The sequence below is a fragment of the Gasterosteus aculeatus genome, chromosome 1, assembly GCF_964276395.1.
Source record: "Gasterosteus aculeatus chromosome 1, fGasAcu3.hap1.1, whole genome shotgun sequence".
Lineage (NCBI taxonomy): Eukaryota > Metazoa > Chordata > Actinopteri > Perciformes > Gasterosteidae > Gasterosteus > Gasterosteus aculeatus.
The window spans coordinates 9,936,609-9,958,758 of NC_135688.1; the positions used below are offsets into that span (position 1 = coordinate 9,936,609).

Here is a 22,150-nt window from a genome sequence, read left to right on the forward strand (position 1 = left end):
TGAGATAATAATTCAAGAAAGGACCAACTCAAGAAAGAGAATTTGCATTATTACGCCCTCTTTTGGGTTGTAAAGAAGAAGTTCCCAAAGATATTTTCAACCACATTATGATTATGTGGCTGAATATTAAGACGTAAGAGTTCCTCCAGTGACATGGCCGTATCTTGATCCCGATACACGCTAGTTGATTTTGACTCCAACACTTCTGTAATTGTAAATGGATGCAAGGCCTTTAAAATCTTTTGCAAAGGGTTTTTGTGTAAACTTTAAAATTTACAGACCCATGGTGTTTATTTGGCCTGTTGTACTGTTGCCCTGTATTTTCAAGAATCACACTTCCCATCACTACGCTGTGGGACGCTGGCTCAGCTGACAAGCCCACAAAGCACACCTCAGTAGCCACTCTGCATGTGTATGCAGGCGTGTGTATGCAGGCGTGTACATGCAGGCGTGCACATGCAGGCGTGCACATGCAGCCATGTGTATGCTGGCGTGTGCATGCTGGCGTGTGCATGCAGGCGTGTGCATGCAGCCGTGTGTATGCAGGCGTGTGCAACCGCGTTCCTGCAGATACACGTATTTGCTGTCGGGACTTTGTGCTTGACTGCTTGTGTAACTCCTACATATGCTGAGTGTGGTTGTGTGACAAGGAGACAAAAGAATTCCCAGACAAGGGATTTTGAGAAAGGAGAAGAAATCTGGATACAACAAAACATGTCATGGCACCTTAGACGGACTCCCTGTACTCTCCTCCTGCATCAGTGTCCTCATCATCATCAAGCTCTCTGGGGTCTTTCTCTTTCTTCCAGTTCTCAATTTTTCTTCTTTTTCTCCCTCTTAGCTCCTCTTTGCTTTTCTTCTATGTCCTCCTCTTTCCGTGTCCCCTCCCCCTTGCTTTGGCAGTGACATTGGGCTAAAGTGGGACAGAGTGTAGGGGGGCAGTGAGGCAGAAGAGACAGCCACGCAGGAAGGCAGGGAGAGCTGCTGCTGTGCCCCCCCCCCCCCCCCCCCCCCCCCACCCCTTCCTCCTCCAAGAACGTACTTTGGGCACTCCTGGCCCCTCAGGCTTCCTCGCAACGTCTGGGGGACCCGCTTTTAGCATGTCACCACTACTCCACTCCAATCTGAAACATCTGTCTCTGCAGCTCTTTCGCTTCCCATCATCCCTTATTTTGCTCACCCGCTTCAGCTCCTCCTCCTCCTCCTCCTTCTCCTCCTCTTCATCCCCTTTTGGGTCTCTGTCGCCAAGACGCCCAGCAACAGTGGCGAGGGTGCATCATCAAGGTGGCGCTGGGAAGGAATGCGTAGGAGAGTTCACCAACCACCCTCCCCCGTTCACCTCCCCCGTCCTCACATCCGCCTGCCATGCAAGGTGCAGTCAGGCGCACACAGGCCCTGCTCCCTGATGACCCCCCCTTGCTCCCTGAGATTCGCTATGTGTCACTGTGGTGCTGCTTACATGCTGTTGCTCTGTAGTACTCCCACTGAGGACAACATGGCTTTACAAAGGTCACGGCATTATTGATTCGTGTGAGAGTTTATCGCATGTGTGCTGGCGCTCTCCCTGTCTCTCCCTCCCTCATGGACACGGGCTGCAGCATTGCATCAGCGCAGATCTCTGCGTTTCCACAAGTAACCAACAAATAAACAGCTCTTTCGCTTCCCATGCAGTCTGCAGTTCCCACATGCTGCTTTCAGAAGATCAGTCTTTTCTTCCCTGTGTCGGTCCCTTTTTTATAGATGACAATCACACGAAAAAGACCTGTGTGAAATCAGACGCTTTGCTTTCTTTGCCGTTTTCCTCGGCAGAAATAAGGTCACACTTATTAATAGATTTAATGCTGTTTCCAGGTGTTTTTACACATGTCCCGTTAGTCTTTTCGTGGCTGGGGGAGCGTGCCTCCATCTATTATCCATGAGACTAAATAATTAAAGACAAACCATGCATCACATGTTGACAAGTCCGGAGTAGGTGTTTGTAAATGAGGGACCAAATGCAATCTGGGATGAATGTAATTGTAACCCTTCTTTGTGTGTACACTCCGACATACAGGACATCATTTCAACAGAAAAGACGTGCAAACAATCTGCGGACCACAGGTGGAGGATGTGTCACTTTAGCTGCTCTTTTTCCATCCCACTTTACTAACTATTTTCTCTTCATCCAGACGTCCACCGTTGCCTCCATATTACTCTTTTGATATTTCTGGACATTCCAATTAATGGGTGATTTTGAGGCCTTTAACCATTAAAAAAAGGAAGAACAGGAATAACGGTGTGGGGAGTGGGCTAATGATGAAAACAGATTCTCCTTTCTATTTCTTTTGGTTTGGACTTTTCTCCATTTCCTTTTTTCTTTTTAGTCTCCAGCCTGAGTTGCTCAGAGAGGCTGAGGGCTGTGTGGGCGTACGGGGTTTCACCTTCTAATAACAGATATAGAAAGCCAAACGGAGAGACGGCAGCAGGGAGGGAGACCGTAGTGGACGACAGAGAACCAAGGAATCAGGAGACTTGGTGCGGTCCTCGTTGCGTTGTTGGCATTTGACGGTGAAGCATGCCTTTTTAATGAGTGCATTAGTCCTCTTCGTACCCATCCTCAGACCCCTGCATCATATTGAACCTGGTGAACAGAACAAGTCAGGGGAGGAGGATGAGAAGGTCATGTGGTGAGGCTGAACAAATCAAAACACTTAGGAACAGACCCTAGTGTGTTCCTGTGTTTCCTCTTCAATTAATGTGCCTCTTGTGTCTACAAGTGTCTGGCCCAAACTGATATTTTCCCTTTTCTACTCCTTCTTCTTCAACCCCGTGGTTGAGTCAAAAAACGTGGCATTACTATAATTCTCTTTGCGGCTCGTTTTCTGTCTGGCTGGTTCTCAGTAGAACTTAACTGTTATAGACTGCTTTGAATGTGAATAGAGAGGAGATAGGAGCGAGCGCCATTCATTTCAATTGACATGAGATACGGAGCGAGAGACAGAGAGCGGCCCAGACAGGCAGGGAGCCTATTGTCACTGGTGTAGATTTCCCTTTGTCAAACACATGTCAATTCTTCAGAGCCAACAGAGGAGAGGACAATAGGAAAATTATAGTAGCAGAGAAAAGGGTGGAGGGAGAGAGGGCGGGTTGGAAGGCGGGAGAGGAACAGAGGAGGAGGGGAGTGGTATTGATTTGACACCCGGGGAATCACACCAGAGCTCTGTTCATTTTCATTCATCTGCCCTTGTAATGGGGGTGTTCATAAGAAAGAGGGACGTGTAGAAGGGGGATTTAGTTGGATGAGAACATTTGATTTGATTCCAATCTTTATTATCCCTGCCCACTTTTCAACGCCTACACACACAGACATGCCTGTATGCAAATGCCCATCTGCACTTACTGCATGCTTCACACACACACCCACACACACACACACACAACCATGTACACACTCTTGCCCATAGATGTAAGTAAGGGGAAGTGAGGGAGTTAATTACATGTTGGGCCTGAATGGACTCACAGTTGTACATGTCATGTTTTATTGTGTGTGTGTGTGTGTGTGTGTGTGTGTGTGTGTGTGTGTGTGTGTGTGTGTGTGTGTGTGGCGCATGGGGACGCATGGGGTGGGGGGGATGGGGGGGGTTTAAGTACAGTACAGGCAGTTCAAATGAAATAGCTTTTAGTAGGCCTTCCCAGTGCCTCCTCGAATCAGCCATAATGGACCCTTGGTAATTACTAGAAAAACCAGAGGAAGCTGTAGAGAAGGATTAATCAGTTCTGACTCCTTTCATTTTTTTTCACACTGACAAACATCTTCTTTATCTTTTCATAATTGAAAGGACAAATGCTTTATATCATTTTTTAAACATACTTTTTGCATACAGGCTTTTTTGTGTGATCGTGGGTTGTGCGTTGCTTTTATTATAGTGTACTGCATGTTTGATTATGTGGCTCTCTGTAAAAGAGCTCAGGCGGAGTTTGAAGCATGACGATAACAATTAAAAGCTGCACAAGCATAATTAATATAAATATAAACATTTCTGCGGATAGTTGTCGTAAAGAATTTGTAATTCAGTCCACACAATACAATCTCACATGTATCCTGAAGCATATGAACACTGTCAAGATGAAATGCTGTGTTCAGTGTTTACTGAGGACAGTCATTATTACACACTTACACACAAGCTCATTTTGACATGCTCTTACCATCCCATATTGAGACAAAGACAAAAATATATCATTTAAAATTGTGTGGTCTGAATCGTCTTAAGTATATTTTGGGGACCTTTTGTAAATGAAGGACAGCAAACCAATAATACATTCTCAATGCGTCTTTTGACGTGCAAGTACAGGGGACTAGGGGACATAATTGGTATTGTAATGATAAGTAGGTATATGGAGACACAGGAAAGATAAAGGAGAAGATAAAAGAGAAGAAAAGCATGAATGAAAAGCTGAATCAAGAAGAGGTGGAGAATAACAGATGAGTTATCGCTGTGGCATCCTGTAGTGAGGATGCTCCCTGCAAACGTGGCTTGTGAGACAGTGGGAGTAAGAAATGTGTAGATCGGAAAACAGATTGTAAGTGAAATTACATGTGTGCGGCCATTTGGCATAAGTCCGTTTGGAGAACTACTGATTATTGTAAGCCTGCGGTCCTTTTAGCCTGAATACCTGAAAGGCCAACCTCTACAACAACAGTCGTCTTGAGCATGTGTTTTTAAAAAAATAAATAAGCTGCTGAGTGAATAATAAAGTGACATGATGCACGGGGAGACGTGTTGTTCCTGGCCTACAGCCCAAGCCAGCAACCAATTACAGATCCATTCAGCAGTTTCTCTCTCCTCTGATTTCCATCGCCATCATTTAAATGGCTGATTCCATTTTTACCTCTAATGAAGGGCACTCTGTCGCACATACAAAGCATGCACGCACACACATGCAAAGCACTCACGAAACGCACACTTGCACGTCGCTGTGTGCCGCGGCAGCGCCCCCTACCCAGCTGTTGTCACGTGAGTGCACAGGCCCTAGCAACAGCGAGCAAGCGAACAAAAAAACGAGAGATCCTAGCTAGAGTAGGGCAGAGAGGTACGGTTAAAGAGGGAGAGGGAAAGAGATGAGATGGGAGGGGAGGGGAGGGGGGGGGAGCCATAGAGCATTAATAAGTGATAAGTCCAACAGTGTAAATTGCTGTTAGTTAGCATTGCTGCAGCACTGCCTTCATTTGCATGGCAGCACCACGAACAAACCCTCTTACTTACGCCATTTCCTCTCCGTTTCTCTCCATTGTCGCGCTCCTTCTCGCGTTCCATCCTTTTTTCTGTGGTCTATCCAGCATCTCAAAATATCTTCTTCTTTTATTACTGTATTAGTTTTATTTGTTTAGTTGTTGTTTTTTAAACCATCTCCTCTGTCTGATTCTTTACACCAACCTGCCTCGTTAACATTAATTTGGTCTTTATGTTTTTCTCTTTCTACCCCCCTACCTCCCTCCCCTGTTTGATGATCATTTGTTAAGGACAGCAGCCATGTGCTATAATGGGATGAATACAGCTGTGACTTTCCAGCTTCCATCATACTGAGCCTCCATCTTTTCACCAAAACCTCCGTCCCACCTGCCTCCCCCTCCTCTGACTCCCCCATCCATCTCAAAGGAGAGGGGTGTCCTCTCTCATGGGGAACTTTCAGGAAGACAAGTGATGCTCAAGGGCTCCCTGATCCTTTTTTCATTGTGTCCGTCTTTCCCTCTCTTCCCCTTACCGTCTCTCTGTCTCATTATTTGCATGTGTCTGTGGAATTTCTGGCGAAGGTACACTCACTCACTCACACACATAAACGGACACACACACACACAGCCAAACACACTCCTGCGCACACAGAGAGATACAGTAAGAGCTTGACTTTCTGCCTAAGGCTGATTAGCTGAAATGATTCCAATGCTTAAAGACTCCCCTAATAGTCGAGGAAGAGGAGCAGAGGCGAAAAGGGGAAAAGGGTAGCGAGCGGAGAGACTGTGGATGGTGAACAGATTCTGTATCAAGGAGTGAAGGTGCTTTTTCGCCTTACCGGGAATCGCATTCCGCGTCCCACACGTAAAAAGCAGACACAGAAGTGCATACATACACACAATCTCTAAAACAACAAACTCCTGGAGGCGTCGGCAGACTAGACGAGAATTGATCTCCTCTCCTACAAGGAGAGGCTTGCAAGAGGAGGAAGAGAGAGGGAGATGAAGAGAGATGGATAAAGACGTGGAGGAATTGTTTTTACCCATGTGTGGCTCTCAGCCCCGCAGGCCGCTCATCCTTTCCACCCCCCCCCCTCCCTCCTCTGTCATTCCCGACGGCATGTTTCTCTTTATCTCCCCATCTCTCCCTCCATCAATCTCCATCTGCAGTCCTCTTCCCTGTCGGGTCAGCCCCTTCCCCTCCTCTTCTACCTCCCTCCATCGCTGCCTGCACCTTCTCTGCTGTTTTAGGTGTGTCACATCTCCAAATACGGCAGGGAGGGCAGTGACTAGAAACTAGCTGTAAGGCAGAGAGATCAGCAGTAAAAAGAGGGATAAACATCCTTGATAATTGTCATCGTTTGGCCATTTGAACCGACTGCTTGTGCTGGGATGTCACTCTTTGTCACTACATGCCGTTGCTATAGACACCTATATATTGTTATTTTCAAGGTAATTTCAAGGCTACTCAGCCAGACATTATCCAGCATGAGTTTTTTTTTTCATTTTCAGATTTTTTGTTAGTGTTTTATTACAGCAAATGATATCAATGGATGGTGTGGATTGAAGCGGTGTTGATTCATTGTGTGGCGGGGAGGAAGCACTCGCACCCGCACAATGAACGTATTATGCAGAAAGCATAAAAGGAAGTAACACATAGGAAAGAGTTGTAAAATAGATTTCCCCAACATTGACAGGCTTAATGTCGCTCGCCGCACTCTCCGATCTCTCAATTCTTAACCATCTCTAAATGTCTTTCTCTAACCCCAGGTCTCTCCCCTCTCCACCCCCTTCTGGTCTGTCTTCCTCTCTGCAGGCATGTTGTGACAGGTCGTAGCAGCGTGTTATGCAGGGTCCTACTCGCCAAGTGCATATTATCCTGTAAGGCTTAATACCCAGGTTTGAACAAAAGGGGAGGCTTGGAAATTACAGCTTACGTCGCTTAGCACTCAGCACAACAGTCTGACTCGCATGAAAACATGTGAGAGTGAACCTCCGCATACAGCACACGTGATGCACAGGCCGACAGTCACAAGCGCTCTGTGTGCTTCTGAGTAAACTTATTCTATATTGTAACAGATCTGATGTTAAAAGTTGGGGACTATAAAGATCTAAAAGCTGGTCAGCAGCACTAAAATGATTAGTCAATTCAATGATTTGATTATTGATTCATTGCTCCAGACATATCAGTCGAAAACTCAAGATAACACTCAATTCAAGTTTTTTTTTTTTTCAGTTTTCTGAATTTATATATATAAATATAAATTCGTATTATATCTTTCACAATCTGCCACTTATAATTGATTTATCAAAAAACATAAACAGATTAACAGATTAATCGATGGCAATTGAGACAACAAATCCTTTTTCTTAAAGGGAGTGCAAATGCAATTTCTCTTTTTAGACGGTCAAAACTTGGCAGCTTTGACACAAAAGTAAAGCCTTCAGTCTTCTTCAAGTGTTGTTGGATTGTTGGAGTGATGGAGCAAGTGTGTTTTGGTGTGTGGCAGGAAGCCAGGCAAGTTGTCTCTCTTTTAATAAATCTCTTTAACATTGGTGGTGCTATAAAATGCATCAATTGTTATTGCTTATTGCAGGACACACACACACACACACACACACACGCACACACGCACACACATGGCCCGGTTGTGCTCAAATCAGTCAAGATACAAATTGGTAATTAAATTAAAACATGAATGAGAACTGGGAAAATCAACGGACTACATCACTACCTTTATTGAAAAAAAACCCATTGCATTTGAGTAAAAACTTTCTCCTGACATATTGTTTTGAGCTATGCTTGTGTTGTGTGTTTGGGTACGCTTTACACATTTCCAGTATTCAACTATTCAATAGTACAATGTTTTACTCAAGCCCTCTCTTGTCAACATTGAAACGATACAGTGAAACACCATGTACATGCAGCCAGTGTTCACACACACACACACACACACACGCACACATACACACACACTGCAATATATTTCACATAACCAAACAATCTGCAATCTCCACAAACTCTGAAGTGCACGCTGCCTAAAACCCTCCTTTGGGGTAACGGAATACAAAAAGAGTCAGAGAAGCGGAAAGAATCAAACACTGAAATACACTCTGCTCGTCTCCTCCTTCCTCCTCTCGCGTACACACGTGTTCAGAGGTCGTGTCTTTTGACATGTAGATAAATCAGAGGCAGACAAAGCAGTCACTGAAGTGAAATGAAAATGACACTAATCTGCTGTTACCATAACACACGGAGACACATCAATTATTTACACCTACAATAACACTCCTGTCTATTCTCTTTCTCTCTGCCCTCATTGGTCGTTCTCTATTGTGTATGTGTCGCTCGATGGAGAGGATGTGTGTTTACAGCTCCCGTGTGTTCACCTAAGTGCTGTGGTTGGGCCTTTTGATGACATGTTTATTCTAAACCTCTTTATTTTGCTTAAAAATATGCAGTGTGTCATAATGGGGGAGATTTGCCATTAGCTTTTCTTTGCTTGGTACATCTTTTGGATCAACTAATAACTATGTTCGTTCAGAATGGTGGAAAGACATGCGGCATCAAAACAAAATTTGGGTTGAATTGTGCACATGGAATTGAATATTAATTGGGGTACGCAAGTTTACATCCATGTTGGTTGGACAACGCATTGGAATTAAGGTTTATCTGTGGAAAACACGTCTTGTTTTCTCATCAAACCACTCAAATATTTGTCTGTGACCTGTTATAACAGAGTGCAACTGTCACACACGTGTATTAGATCAATAATCAGTGAACTGATTAAGTTAACAACATGTCAGTTACACATCCAATCTATCTCAAGGTGTCTAACATACTCTACAGGTCATATAAGGTCAGAAGCTAGTGTATTGAATTCAGCATTTTTTTTTTCAATGAGTCACAATAACGTAATTTGTCTTTCATAAACTGCATAATCTCACTTTAATAGCATTGTAGGAAAATAGTTTGACACCCCTATTTTTTAAACAGAAGATCAGATAGGTGGACAAAGCTCTATGGTTGACATTATGACACATTGACAAATGGGTTTCTCTGTGCCACACTGTGGAGACGTCTTTCCGCAGCCCCTCACAAGGCTTTACATGCTAATGATATGGCTTTGTTATGCTTTGCTACTTGCTCTGATATGCTGACTGATTTCCCCTCTCCCCCCTCCTACCTGTTTCCTCTCGGCTCTGCTCCGCAGGTAACCGTTTTTTCCTGACCTCTTTTGGCGCACTGTATATCTCCGAGGTGCAGAAGGAAGATGCTCTGTCCACCTACCGCTGCATCACAAAGCACAAGTACAGTGGAGAGACTCGCCAAAGCAATGGAGCCAGGCTCTCTGTTATGGGTGAGCATGACGGAAGCATGACTACATGCGCAGCAGCTTTTCCTTTGTATTCTTTAGAATACGCTTTAAAGTAAAGTACTCAGTAGGCTACTCATTATTGTCAATGACTATATCGCTGTCGACATGCTTCACCTTCCAGACCCTACGGAGTCCACCCCGTCAGTGCTGGACAGTTTTCAGTCCGGAGAGGTACAAGTGGGGCACAGCGTGGAGCTGCCCTGCATCGCTTCTGGGTACCCAAACCCCACCATCCGGTGGCTAAAGGACGGTCGGCCATTGCCCGCAGACTCCCGCTGGACGCGTCGCATCACTGGCCTCACCGTTTCAGATTTGAGGCTCGAGGACAGTGGCAACTACATCTGCGAGGTCACCAACAGCTTTGGATCCAAAGAGGTGACGGGTCACCTCAACGTCATAGGTGGGTAACATCCCATCTCCTACAATGACGATGAGTTAAAGAGTGAGATGCACGTGAAGTCAGGGGGAAACAAAGACATCTTTTAAGCTCTTTTGCTCCGTCCCCGTGCTTCCTACACGCCCCCTTATTACAGCCGACCCACGTCAGGGTGGAGTGTGTGCTTGATCTTCAAGGGTGGCTCGTTCCTAATCAACGACGTAGCAGAACAGTGGTCTTGTAGGCCCGTCCGTCTCCTTACTTTAGGATGTCAGAGCGGGAGAGAAGGACACAGCCATTCTCATGATGTTTTGTGTACGAGTGAATGACAGAGTAGAGAAAATGGTTCATTTGAGGAGAGAGAAAAAAGGGGGAGGAGGTGGGAGAGAGGGGACGCGGTTGGTTAAAGGGTGAAGTGGACAACGCTCAGACAGGCCGCAGGGCACATCACAACAAAACCCGCAAACCCCCTTTGACAGAGCTTAGAAGGTGGTAAGCGTACACACACAAAGACACACACTCACAATATGTCCAATGAGGACAGTCTCACGTGTGTGTGTGGTCACTCCCTGACACACATGCTCACACACATCCAGCAGCCTGAAGCGCTTAACACCAACTGCTTTATTGCTCGCTGACATTTTTTCCCCTTTCTGTCTCGGGTTTTCCTCACCGCTTAGCGCACACACTCGACACAGACAACACAGGCACAATCACAGCATCATATGATACGGGTCGCCTGGCCTGTCTCAATTTAATTATCTCTTGTTCAGCAATACAGGTAATACCAACTGTATCTGTTACTTCTGTTAAGATATCGCCTTGTGGATGACTGACATATTATAAAAGCCCTTTCTTGTCTGTCCCTGGTCGTCCTTAGAGCCACTGCGGGTCACCTTGTCTCCCAAGAACCTCAGGACGGGGATCAGCAGCACAGTCATCCTGTCCTGCGCTGTCCAGGGTTCCCCGCACTTTACGGTGTCTTGGTACCGTAACACAGAATCCGTGCTGCCCAATCAGCACTTTTCCATCCAGGGGGCTCACAATGAGACGTTGTTCATCTCCGCTGCACAAAAGAGACACTCAGGAGCTTACCAGTGCTTTGCCACGCGCAAATGCCAGACTGCCCAAGACTTCTCCATCATACTACTGGAAGGTGAGGAAAGGCCGGGGAATTACCATGTCGATGCAAATCATCAATGTATATATAACAATAGTCGTGCATGGTCCAGTTTATGTAATCCCCGCACTGTACATGGAGTCGTGTGTCTGTTACCTGGAGGTTTATTTCAGTTTTCAAGAGAGTATTGGCAAAAGGATGATAAGAGAGAAAGGGAGAAATGATAGACTTCCTTTAGTTCAGTGCATAGTAACAGATTTAATAAACATGGAAATTGCTGTTATGTTTTATGTAGTGTAATTTCTCCAATAATTCCCAATTCATTTTTAATTTCTATATCTTTTTATCTCTACGCATTGAATATGTGCACATTTGTGCCCATATGTATCTGCATTTGGTCATGGTAGTTCTGGCCCAGGGACAGAATGGTTATCTTACACGTCATGCAGCTCCATCCTTGTTACAGACATGTGTTACTATTTTTTACAGCAAATAAATTGTTCATATGCTTCTATGTCTTGTGATTTAATCTAGATTCGTTTGTTTCAGCCAAAATGCCGATTTTAAGTTACCATTCGCCTCTACATTCACACCTCGACCCATCTCTAACCGTTTGACTCCCTCTCAGATGGCACACCCCGCATCGTCGCCTCCTTCAGCGAGAAGGTGGTGGTCCCGGGTGAACCCTTTTCCCTGATGTGCGCTGCCAAAGGAGCCCCTCCGCCCACCATCACCTGGACCCTCGACGACGAGCCCGTCGCCCGGGACCTGTCCCGCGTCAGAACCAGCCAGTACACGCTGTCGGACGGGAGCACCGTGAGCCACGTCAACATCAGCAGCCCTCAGATCCGCGACGGAGGAGTGTATCGGTGCGCCGCACGAAACTCGGCCGGTAGTGCCGAGTACCAAGCGCGCATAAACGTAAGAGGTGCCTGTCTACTTTTCAATATCAGTCATACAGAGGCTTTTTATGGCCTGCCCCCACCCCCCCCCCCCCCCCTACCCTGACCCATGTCCTACCCTTCTATGCTTGTATGTGTGTTTCTATATTTTTTAGTTTTTCTCTTTTTTTTTCCTCTTTCGTCTGTCAGTCTTTCCACTTACATAATAGTTGTAAGTCTTTTGTTCATCAAGCAGCACATGTAGTGTATGTGGTCGGTCTCATTCTGTCTCTCTGTCGTTTAGTTTGCAGTAGCTCTGCTCCTCGTCATCCGTAAATGCACACGCGCACACAAACACCATGAGAAAAGAATAGTCGTCCACCTACTGTGGCTATTGCAACACACGCATGGTTTGCAAGTCAGACAAAATGTCCCAATGGAGAGATTTTAGCTTGACGCATGTAGGGAACGAGTGGCTAAATGACAGGAGGTAAGACTAAGGGAACATGAGACAAACGGACGAAGAAACTTTAGGAGAGAAAGAAACAGATGGCCAGAGACTGAGGGGACAGGGAGAATAGCTGGGAGGAGAGAGGAGGGGAGGAGGAGGGCCAGTGTCTGCTGGGGGAGTGATGGTGAACTCTGGTGACAGGACTGGTGATGTCACTGTCGTCAGAGATGACAAGGATGAGGAGTGACACCGATGGACAGGGCCGTATTACTGTCTCTCACTCACACACACACACACACACACACACACACACACACACACACACACACACACAGACATACATGCACCCTTTTCTCAGTCCTTTGGTGAGATGTGTGGTTGTGACATGTGAGTCTGCTCTAAGGAGACGTGCCAGAATGATCATTGGAGTCAGAATGAGCTCAGTTGCCAGATAGCTTCAGCCCTAGACATGAGACACAAATACAACCAATACACACGTGCATATACACACATCCACACTGTGCTGGCCCACTCACTGAAATGTGATACACTTAACTTATCTCCTTCAGTGAGAGGGGAAGAGCAAAGATACTAAGCCGCACCGACTCTGGTTGAACACACACACACACACGTGTTCTACTGTTGTTTGTGTGTGTGTGTGTGTGCGACGGTGCTACTGAATAATACATCTTTCACTCGTCAGAGCTGTGACTTCAAAGCTGGGGACACGCTTAGAAAAGGAAGAGAGAGAAGCAAGTGGGTAGGAGGGCTCGAAGGAGACACAAAAACCCAAATACAAGAGGAACACTGGTGAAAAGGTCGAAGGATTGTCGACGGATGATTGAGTGACGGCTCCCTTTGTCCTCCTGTGATGCTCAACACATTTATTTGTTAGTCTGACTCACTGTCGGGTCACATCCTTCACTCTTGCTCGTGGCAATGATACATGACCAATAGCCGTCTAGCTTTATTTTTGTTATATATTCAGGAATCAGGAAACATTTATTGCCAAAATATGTCAAACATACACGGAATTTGTCGGCGCGGTTGGTGCGTGACAGTGTAACAATAGACAACAAGACAACAGGACATTCTTAGAGTTCGCGGCACAAATGTTGACAGAGCACACGTTTTTTTGTTATAACACAGAAAATATTACATTCGTCTAACTGTGCAACCACACTTTGACCGTTGCCCACAGTGATCACAAACTGCTCGGTGCACACGCGCACGTAAACAATGCCCGATTAGGACGTTAAGGCCAATGAGTACTGCATTTGAGGGGTGCAACACCCAACACAAACGGGCACCTAACCTTTAAGGGCTTATAGTAGTCTTTTAAAAATAGCTGAGTAGCTGTGTTGTTGTTTGTTGTTGTCTTTAAAATCTGGGATGGAAGTGACAGATTTTTAACTGCAAACAGAATTTGTGGGGAGGAGAATGCAGGCTGCTTTCTACGATTAGGATTAGACTCTAGACTCTTCTCTCTTTTCCTACACCCTACACATGCTTTTCTTCCTCTTCTGTCTCCTCCCTACTGCCAACCCCCCCCCCGTCAACCCTCCCCTTTATTTCTAAAATTCCACAACCTGCCTCTGACAGCATCAACTAATAATCTCATCATTTTACCCTCTCTTTTCTTCCTCTGGTCGACCCATTTACATTTTCTTTCTCTCCATATCGCTCCTTCTGCCCATCTCTTTCTCGTCCTCTCTCTTGCTCTAATCCCAACAGGTCCTCCGAGGATCCGGCCCATGAAAAACATCACTGCAGTGGCGGGAAGAAACTCTTTCATAAACTGCCGTGTGATTGGGTACCCTTATTATTCGATAAACTGGTACAAGGAGGGGCTTCTGCTGCCTGACAACCACCGCCAGGTACATTTTTCTTTCTGCAAAACAGGACTCATTTTCTATGAAGCACTATGCGACATTGCAATACAGTATTGATTACATTAATCATATTCTTGAATAGAGTGTTATTCAAAGGTCACTAAGTTTATATTTTTAACTGATCATCTGGCATCTTCCCATTTAAATCCACAGCTCTCCTGACATGAATGATGTCTAACACTGCTGGTGTCTGTTCAGGTGGTCTATGAAAATGGAACTCTGAAGCTGAGTGACGTTCAGAAGGGGATGGACGAGGGGGCCTATGTCTGCAGCGTGCTCATCCAACCCCAGCTCTTTATCACGCAGACCGTCTATATTACCGTCAAAGGTCGGTTGATCACTTTGTTTTACTGGGCTAGGACAGTCAACCAGATATGTCTAAAAGCATGCACAGAACATCGGTTTGCATGGGCTTGTTTGCTGTGTGGAGTGAATTAAAGGTTTGCCCTTTGAAGATCATAATCTGTAAGTAAAATGATGAAAGAATTGTAATATGCATCTAGCTTTTTTTAGTTTTTTAAGTAAAAGAGGGCGTTTATATGAGGGATAGAGATTGAGTAACACTGGTTTGGAAGCAGGAGGGTGTGAGTGAAACAGACAGAGAGGAAAGAAAAAAGCTGTACGCATTGCTCGTAATAACCCCTGCTTAAGGGGCGCAGTGGCCGAGTGCGCTCCTTCAACCACTCCGCAATTACATAGAGTATGATTTCCTTATGTGCACATGCCATACTCATGCATACATGTGTGTGAATTGTGAGTGTGTTTGTGTCCTACACACATTTTGCACATCCCATATGATATTTTGTTCAGCTTTCCGCATAGCATGGCATGTTGGCTTTAGCAAGTTGTGAGTTTTTTTCGACGTGTGCGACGTGTGCTGTATATGTGCATCGGCTGCATGCAAGTGGGGATATGTGCTTGTATGAATGTGTGCTCGTCATGTCTCTGATTTAATTAGAGGAATTTTAACGAGGCCCAGATTAAATCCCCCAGATGTCTCAGCTGTAGCCCCCCACCGCCACCACCACCACCACCACCTCCCAACCATAACCACCACCCTCCCTTCCTCCTCCACTCCAAACCTCTGCCATCACCTCCGCCGCTCTCCATAGCAACACTGCTCTTCCCCCTGCGGAAGGGGCTCTAATTAGAGCAGCTATTATGGGCTGGCGTTAGCAGGGCAGGGTTGGATGGAGTGGAAGGATTCGGTGGGGGGTACGAGTGGGTGGTGAGCTTGTCGGATAGGTTGTGGTGTTTTGGAAGCTCAGCTGAGAGATTCAAGTAATCGGACAGAAAGATAGACCACTAGTTTTACAATTAGCCTGTCAATTGTAAAATTATTCTGATTCTAAAAGAAATCTCACCCGTTTTAATGCCTTTTTCTTTTGTATCTTTCTCCCTCCACCCCTTTTCCCTTCGCATCGCTCTCCTCCCCTCCGTATGTCCTTTCGATGCCCCCAAATCTTCAAATGTGTGTCTACTATTCTCTTGGTCTGACTTTCTATCTTTCCTTTTCCCTCATTTATTCATATTTGCCTCAAATCTCTGTCCTCACCTCTTAATCACCCGGCTTATTCAAACAACCCTCCAACTGTCTTGTCTTCTTTATTTTCAATCCCAATTTGCCTGATTCTGTCTTCTCTCTCTATATATAATTTATTTCACCCTTTTGCCTGTGGTTGCCTCTTTCTCTCCACCACTCTCCCTTTCATCCTGTATTTCCTCACTCGATCTGCCCGTTCCATCGAATCATTTCACTCACTTTTCCTCTACACACACCTCGCACCCATCCCTCTCCTTCCGTCCCCTCTCTGCCTCCCTCAGTTCCTCCACTGATCCAGCCGTTTGACTTCCCGCCGACTTCCATTGGCAAACTGATGTACATCGCCTGCGTGGTGTCGTCCGGGGACATGCCCATACGCATCGCGTGGCGCAAGGACGGGCAGGAGATCGTGCCCTCTTCTGGCATCACCATCGACACGAAGGAGTTCATGAGCTCTCTCCAGATATCCAAGGTGTCGCTCAAACACAACGGCAACTACACCTGCATCGCCAGCAACGCCGCCGCCACCGTCAGCACGGAGAGGCAGCTCACGGTCACAGGTGGGAGAGGAACGAGCGAGAGGACATCCTTAACATGAGGGTGACATTAAGAAAGGGCTTGAGGGGAAAAGGGTTGTTTTTAAAAAAATAATTGGGAATTACAGGAATTTAGTACTGCAGTTTGACGACTTTGTAGATCTCAAAAAGTACTCAGAATTGAAGCAGCAAAAGCTTCTGAATCTTCACTCCAAGTCCTTGTTATGTGTTACACCAGATACTTAACATTCCCGCAATGCAGCTCAGTAGCATCTCTCATTATGCCATCTTTTGAGTAGAGGACCCCATCTTTCAATTCTCATGACCTCCATGGCAGACGTTCTATGAAACCACAGTTTATTCTCTTTCTGAAGTACTCCCTTTGGCCAGTACTGATATAGTAATATAAAAGCGGATGGAAATGAACATTTACTAACTAATTGGAGTTTTGAGGTACTTTTAGTTAGCAGTACTGTCAAGTGGTGAGTCTTGTAATCCTCTACACTTCCTCTGCCTATGGATGGCTCTGGTACTTTTTCCTTCAACGCCACCACCTTTTGCTCCACCGCATTTATTTAACAGCTGTTGACACCTCGTTATAATTAAAATCTCCAAAGGGTCGGTAATTTTATTCCAAAATCAGTGGAATGACCTTTTAACCGGATTCTTCATTTATTCAATTTAATGATGAAATAATGATGAACAAAGCAGATGGAAGGTTTCAATTTACTTTTTTATCAGTATTGTTGATGATGTTTTTCACAGTTTTTGTCTTTGGATTTACTTCTTCCATCCTTTCCCAGTGCCTCCAAGGTTTGTGGTTCAGCCCAATAATCAGGACGGGATCTATGGGAAGGCTGGCATCCTAAACTGTTCCGTCGACGGATACCCTCCTCCTAAAGTCATGTGGAAGCATGCCAAAAGTGCACTAGGTACATGACCTCTGCCTCATTATTCATCTACAGTATTTGCTGAGATTGACCTTCCTCGTCCTATTGTGTTACTCATAGGTGCGTTGTATTAAAATGTTGAGATCCTAAGTTAGTTCTCTTTTTTTTTTTATCCAGCGGGTATTGGGAATCCACAGCAGTACCACCCTGTGCCTCTGACGGGCCGCATCCAGATCATGAGCAACGGCTCTCTGCTCATCAGGCATGTTTTGGAAGAAGATCGTGGATTTTACCTCTGCCAGGCCTCCAACGGCGTTGGCTCAGACATCAGCAAGAGCATGGTCCTCACCGTCAAGAGTGAGTATACAAACTCCGACAAGCTACTGTAGCCCAGGACCAGGGTTCCATGGCAGCGTTGTCAGCCTCTCCTTGTGCTCTGTGAGCACCGACATACACACATGCACACTAATGAATCGGTGACACAAAGGTGACCACGGACATGAGAGCACAACAATGAAGAACGGCGAAAGAATGGAGGCTGTGTGTGTGCGTCTGTGTGCGTTTGGGCAGAGAGTAGGCGAGCAACTGCGTGATTGATCTTTCAACTCTTGGGATCTGTCTACAGACAATCAAAAACACTTTGAGCTTAATCATTATCTGCAATCAATCTCTCTCATCCTGCCCTTGCTGTCAGTACCATCCTCAGTGATGGAATGGGAACATGCAGGGGAACATGCACAAACACCATCAGGTTGAGCGTATTAGGAGAGTGTATTTTGTAGGATGCGAAACCATGACTTTACAAATCAGCTCTGCCGACAAAAGAGAAGTTAATGCATAATACATGACATCTTTTGACACTCACACACAAATACAACACTATTATAGCATGCTCTGCCATCGCAAGAATGCCCCCACCACCTCTCTCCTGCTGGTGTTAGTGTTATTGATTGAACCGTTCCTCTCCTCTGCCCCCCTCAATTCTGTCTGTTTCGCTCAGCGGAGAAAGAGGAAAGGGGGGAGGTCGAGATTAATAAGTGATGAAAACAAAACTGCACAACCCTCCTCCGATCGGTATTGTGCGTGTGCGTGCAAATGAGGGTTGTGTGTTGGCCGGGGAAGATCGTGCACGGGGGATAGGCGAAAGGTGGGGGTGCATGTTTTTCTTGCCTGTTCATTGGCATAGACCCCGGTGTAACTATTGGAGAATGAGAGAGGAGGTTTATTGACTTTCCCTCATCGGCCATAGCTCTTCATTACTCTACTCCAATGGTGAACTCCACCTTTGTAACTGCTGGCTGGCCCGGCGTCTTATCCTCTTTTTACTTTCTCTTCTTTCTCTACCACTTACACCCTTATTTAAATCCGATTACTTCTACTCTTACTTGCCCACTTACCCGTTTCCCAGAGGTGTCCCATCATATGTTTAACGTCAGTATTTCAGTTTTTTTTTTTTACCTTTCTCTCTTTCTCACCCTCCATTTCCCTTCCTTTTCCAGTCCCAGCTATGATCACCAGTCACCCCAACACCACCATGGCTAAGAAGGGTCACTTAAAGGAGCTGAACTGCACAGCCAGGGGAGAATGGCCCATCATCATCCGCTGGGAGAGAGGCGACACGGTCATTGACCCTGACCGCAACCCCCGATACTCTATCACCACCAGTCCCAACGAGAAGACGGACGAAGTGTTGTCTACACTCAAGGTAAAAAAGTTCATAGGTGTAGCATCGAATTTGAAGAAATCAGACAGCAATGTCTGGCATGCTCTTATCAATTGACGGATAGATAGCTGTCCGTAATGTATTGTCATTTGTCCACTTGAGTCAATGAAGTGCAAAGCATAGTCTACTTCCCTGTAATCTCACCGTTGTTGTTGTTTGTCAAATGACAGTGGCATAAGAGTCCACTATCATACCGGTCTTCTTGTTGTGTGTTTGAGGTTGTGAACGGTTTGGGTCTGTTACTGTGGTTTGAAAATATGCCCAACTCAAATCGCAGTGACAAATATGTACCCATCGCATTCAAATGACTGTGTAGGAAGTTAATAATATGAAGGCATCTGTAGAGTTAAAACAATTCTGGATTTTAGTGTGTATTTAAATTAACAGTAAAAACAAGCAAAACACGCTTTGGCAGGGTTTGTGACGTATTGCATTGGAGAGGAGAAACTCTCACGGGGCTTCTTTATCATAGAGGTGTAATTTACACACAAAGATAGGTTAGTGGTCTCTTTGACATTTATCTTTCCACATTTCTCCCTACAGCTAAAGCCAGCAGAGCGTGAGGATTCGGTTTTCTTCTCCTGTCATGCCATTAACTCTTATGGAGAAGGACGTGGCCTTATCCAGCTCACTGTGCAAGGTACTGTAACGACTCCTGTCAGATGCACGCACCGTCTCCTCTTAATATTGATACAAGCTACACAAACCTTCTTGTCCCTCTTTCACACTGAAATGTTCTGTCTTCTGGGGCTGTCCTTCCTGCCTCCTTTTTCTCACGCCTTCTCCTTTAAATCCTCAGAGCCCCCAGACCCTCCAGAGCTGGAGGTGCGTGAAGTGAAAGACCGCAGTATGAATCTTCGGTGGACACAGAGATTCGATGGAAACAGCGTCATTACCTCTTATGATATTGAGTATAAGAACAAAACAGGTAAATTAAATTGTGTTTTCTTCATTTAACTAAAAATAAAGTTAGACAGTGGAATTTATTTTCTTATTTTTAAATACTACTAAATGTATTGATATTGACAGTCAACTTCAAAATATAAACTGCACTGCAGGAACATTATGCAGAAAACATAAGACACTAACAGATTACATGCTACATGCACAAGCATATTTCCCTGCGAAATTGTCATATCATGCCTAACTCCAGTAAACTCACGCCTCATACTTAGAGGTTCTTGAGACAAATGCATTTGGAGTTCTCTACATTCTCAAATGTATGCCATGAATGGGGAAAGTGAGAAAATGATGGCAAACTGTATAAGTCAATATTCATTTATCCTTTCTCAGATTCCTGGGAGCTGAAGCATGCCACTCGAAACATCTCCCCCACCAACAATCAGGCGAACATAGTGGACCTGCACCCCGCCTCTGTCTACAGCATCCGCATGTACTCCTACAATGCGATAGGCAAAAGCGAGGCCAGTAAGGAACTCACCATTAGCACAGAGGAAGCACGTAAGTATCTTGACAGCATCACACTTATTTCGGCAAATATCTCACTTTTGATTGCCGTAATAGCTCCTAGTCACTAATGGAAACATATTCAAGGACATGCGTCGGCATGTCCTTGAATATGTTTCCATTAAAATTCCGTCGCAATAAAACTGAGAAAAACACCTTGAAAGTTGAAGATTACAATAGTCAAGTCATGAGATTTACTTAAAACATGAAAGCCGTAGAATCTTTGCCTCAATCCCCCCTCCCTCTGTCTCTCTCTCTTTCTGTCATCATGCAGAGCCGGACGGTCCTCCTATGGAGGTGATCCTGCAGCCGGTAACCTCTCAGAGTATCAGGGTCACCTGGAAGGTAAAGTAGAACGATTGCTGGTTTCTAAAAACTGCATACTTCTTCAAAGATTGTATATTGTATCTTCCTCTTCCTCTTCTCCTTTTACAAATCATTATTATTGTCTCTTTTGGAAGGTTATTCTTTTGTTTCAGTTTTAGTTTATTTAATTTAATTTAATAATTTAATATTTCTATCTTATTATATTGTATATAACGTGTATCTTTTTATTCTATTTTCTTCCCTGTACATGCTGCTGTCATACCAAAATTTCCCTCTTGAGGGATCAATAAAGTATCTATCTATCTATCTATCTATTTGAGTCAAGATACAGCTCCTTAAAAAGACACAATTCCTTTTCAGTGAAAGTCTTGTGTGGAGTTGGCTAAATAATCACGCCCTATATGAATAGGAACAGATAATGTCGGTACTATAGTTCTGTTTTCTACTCTGAAGGCTCCGAGGAAGGAGCTGCAGAACGGGGTGATCCGCGGTTACCAGATCGGTTACAGAGAGAATGGGCCGGGCAGTAACGGCCAGTACAGCATTGTGGAGATGAAGGCCACTGGGGACAGTGAGGTCTACACACTGGACAACCTGAAGAAGTTTGCTCAGTATGGTGTGGTGGTCCAGGCCTTCAACAGAGCTGGCACAGGACCCTCTAGCTCAGAGATCAATGCAACGACACTGGAAGATGGTGAGAATCCCAATGAACAGCACACACACAAAATAACTCACGCATGTAGGAAGGGGGACAAATTGCCTCATAGTCCGTCTATGAGTGTAACTAAGGGTTAGTGATCAGCCGCATTAAGAGGAAAAGGATGAGCAGTATGGTGCATTAAATACACGGAAGTCAGACGGATGAAATATATCCTTCTGTTTGTTTAGTAGTTACTGCACTTTCTTTGTTGCCATTGCTCTCTTTGCTGTCTCACTGCCGGATCTACGTCAAATCATGCCGTGCGTTGGTACCTAAAACAACTACATTCTCTCTTTCCTCTCAACAAGGCCGAGTGTTGAAGGGTGGCAACCAAATGCTTTTCAAGAATACCAAGGAGAGACATAGTCTCCTGGACACAGTACACACCCAGCAGTATCCCTGTATAGTGAGACATGCATGCAGTGATGCTGGCTCGGACTCTGATGGCTCTGGGCTCAATGGTCAAAATGTGTGAGTGGATCAAAAAAGCATTTAGGAAGCAGAAACCCTTTGCTAGGCTTTACAATCCTGAACAAAGTTTAGACATGTTGTGATTTGCATTTGGCTGTTTGGCTATGCGAGAAAATACACATAAAAACCGGGCCACATACAGGAAAACATTTTCAGAAAGTTTGGAATCAAAGTAGCCGAAAGGC

At 45.1% G+C, this 22,150-nt stretch overlaps 1 protein-coding gene across 1 annotated transcript in view; it reads left to right on the forward strand.

The window, feature by feature from the left end:
- Nucleotides 1–22,150, forward strand: part of dscaml1 (Down syndrome cell adhesion molecule like 1) — a 77,619-nt gene that overhangs the window by 35,189 nt on the left and 20,280 nt on the right. The window contains exons 4-18 of the mRNA XM_040177043.2: nucleotides 9,424–9,570; nucleotides 9,710–9,988; nucleotides 10,845–11,120; nucleotides 11,713–12,012; nucleotides 14,151–14,293; nucleotides 14,507–14,636; nucleotides 16,133–16,411; nucleotides 17,191–17,319; nucleotides 17,455–17,634; nucleotides 18,777–18,982; nucleotides 19,544–19,640; nucleotides 19,800–19,928; nucleotides 20,294–20,461; nucleotides 20,742–20,812; nucleotides 21,248–21,488. Of these exons, the coding sequence (XP_040032977.2) occupies nucleotides 9,424–9,570; nucleotides 9,710–9,988; nucleotides 10,845–11,120; nucleotides 11,713–12,012; nucleotides 14,151–14,293; nucleotides 14,507–14,636; nucleotides 16,133–16,411; nucleotides 17,191–17,319; nucleotides 17,455–17,634; nucleotides 18,777–18,982; nucleotides 19,544–19,640; nucleotides 19,800–19,928; nucleotides 20,294–20,461; nucleotides 20,742–20,812; nucleotides 21,248–21,488 (2,775 nt within the window). The remainder of the gene's footprint in view (nucleotides 1–9,423; nucleotides 9,571–9,709; nucleotides 9,989–10,844; nucleotides 11,121–11,712; nucleotides 12,013–14,150; nucleotides 14,294–14,506; nucleotides 14,637–16,132; nucleotides 16,412–17,190; nucleotides 17,320–17,454; nucleotides 17,635–18,776; nucleotides 18,983–19,543; nucleotides 19,641–19,799; nucleotides 19,929–20,293; nucleotides 20,462–20,741; nucleotides 20,813–21,247; nucleotides 21,489–22,150) is intronic.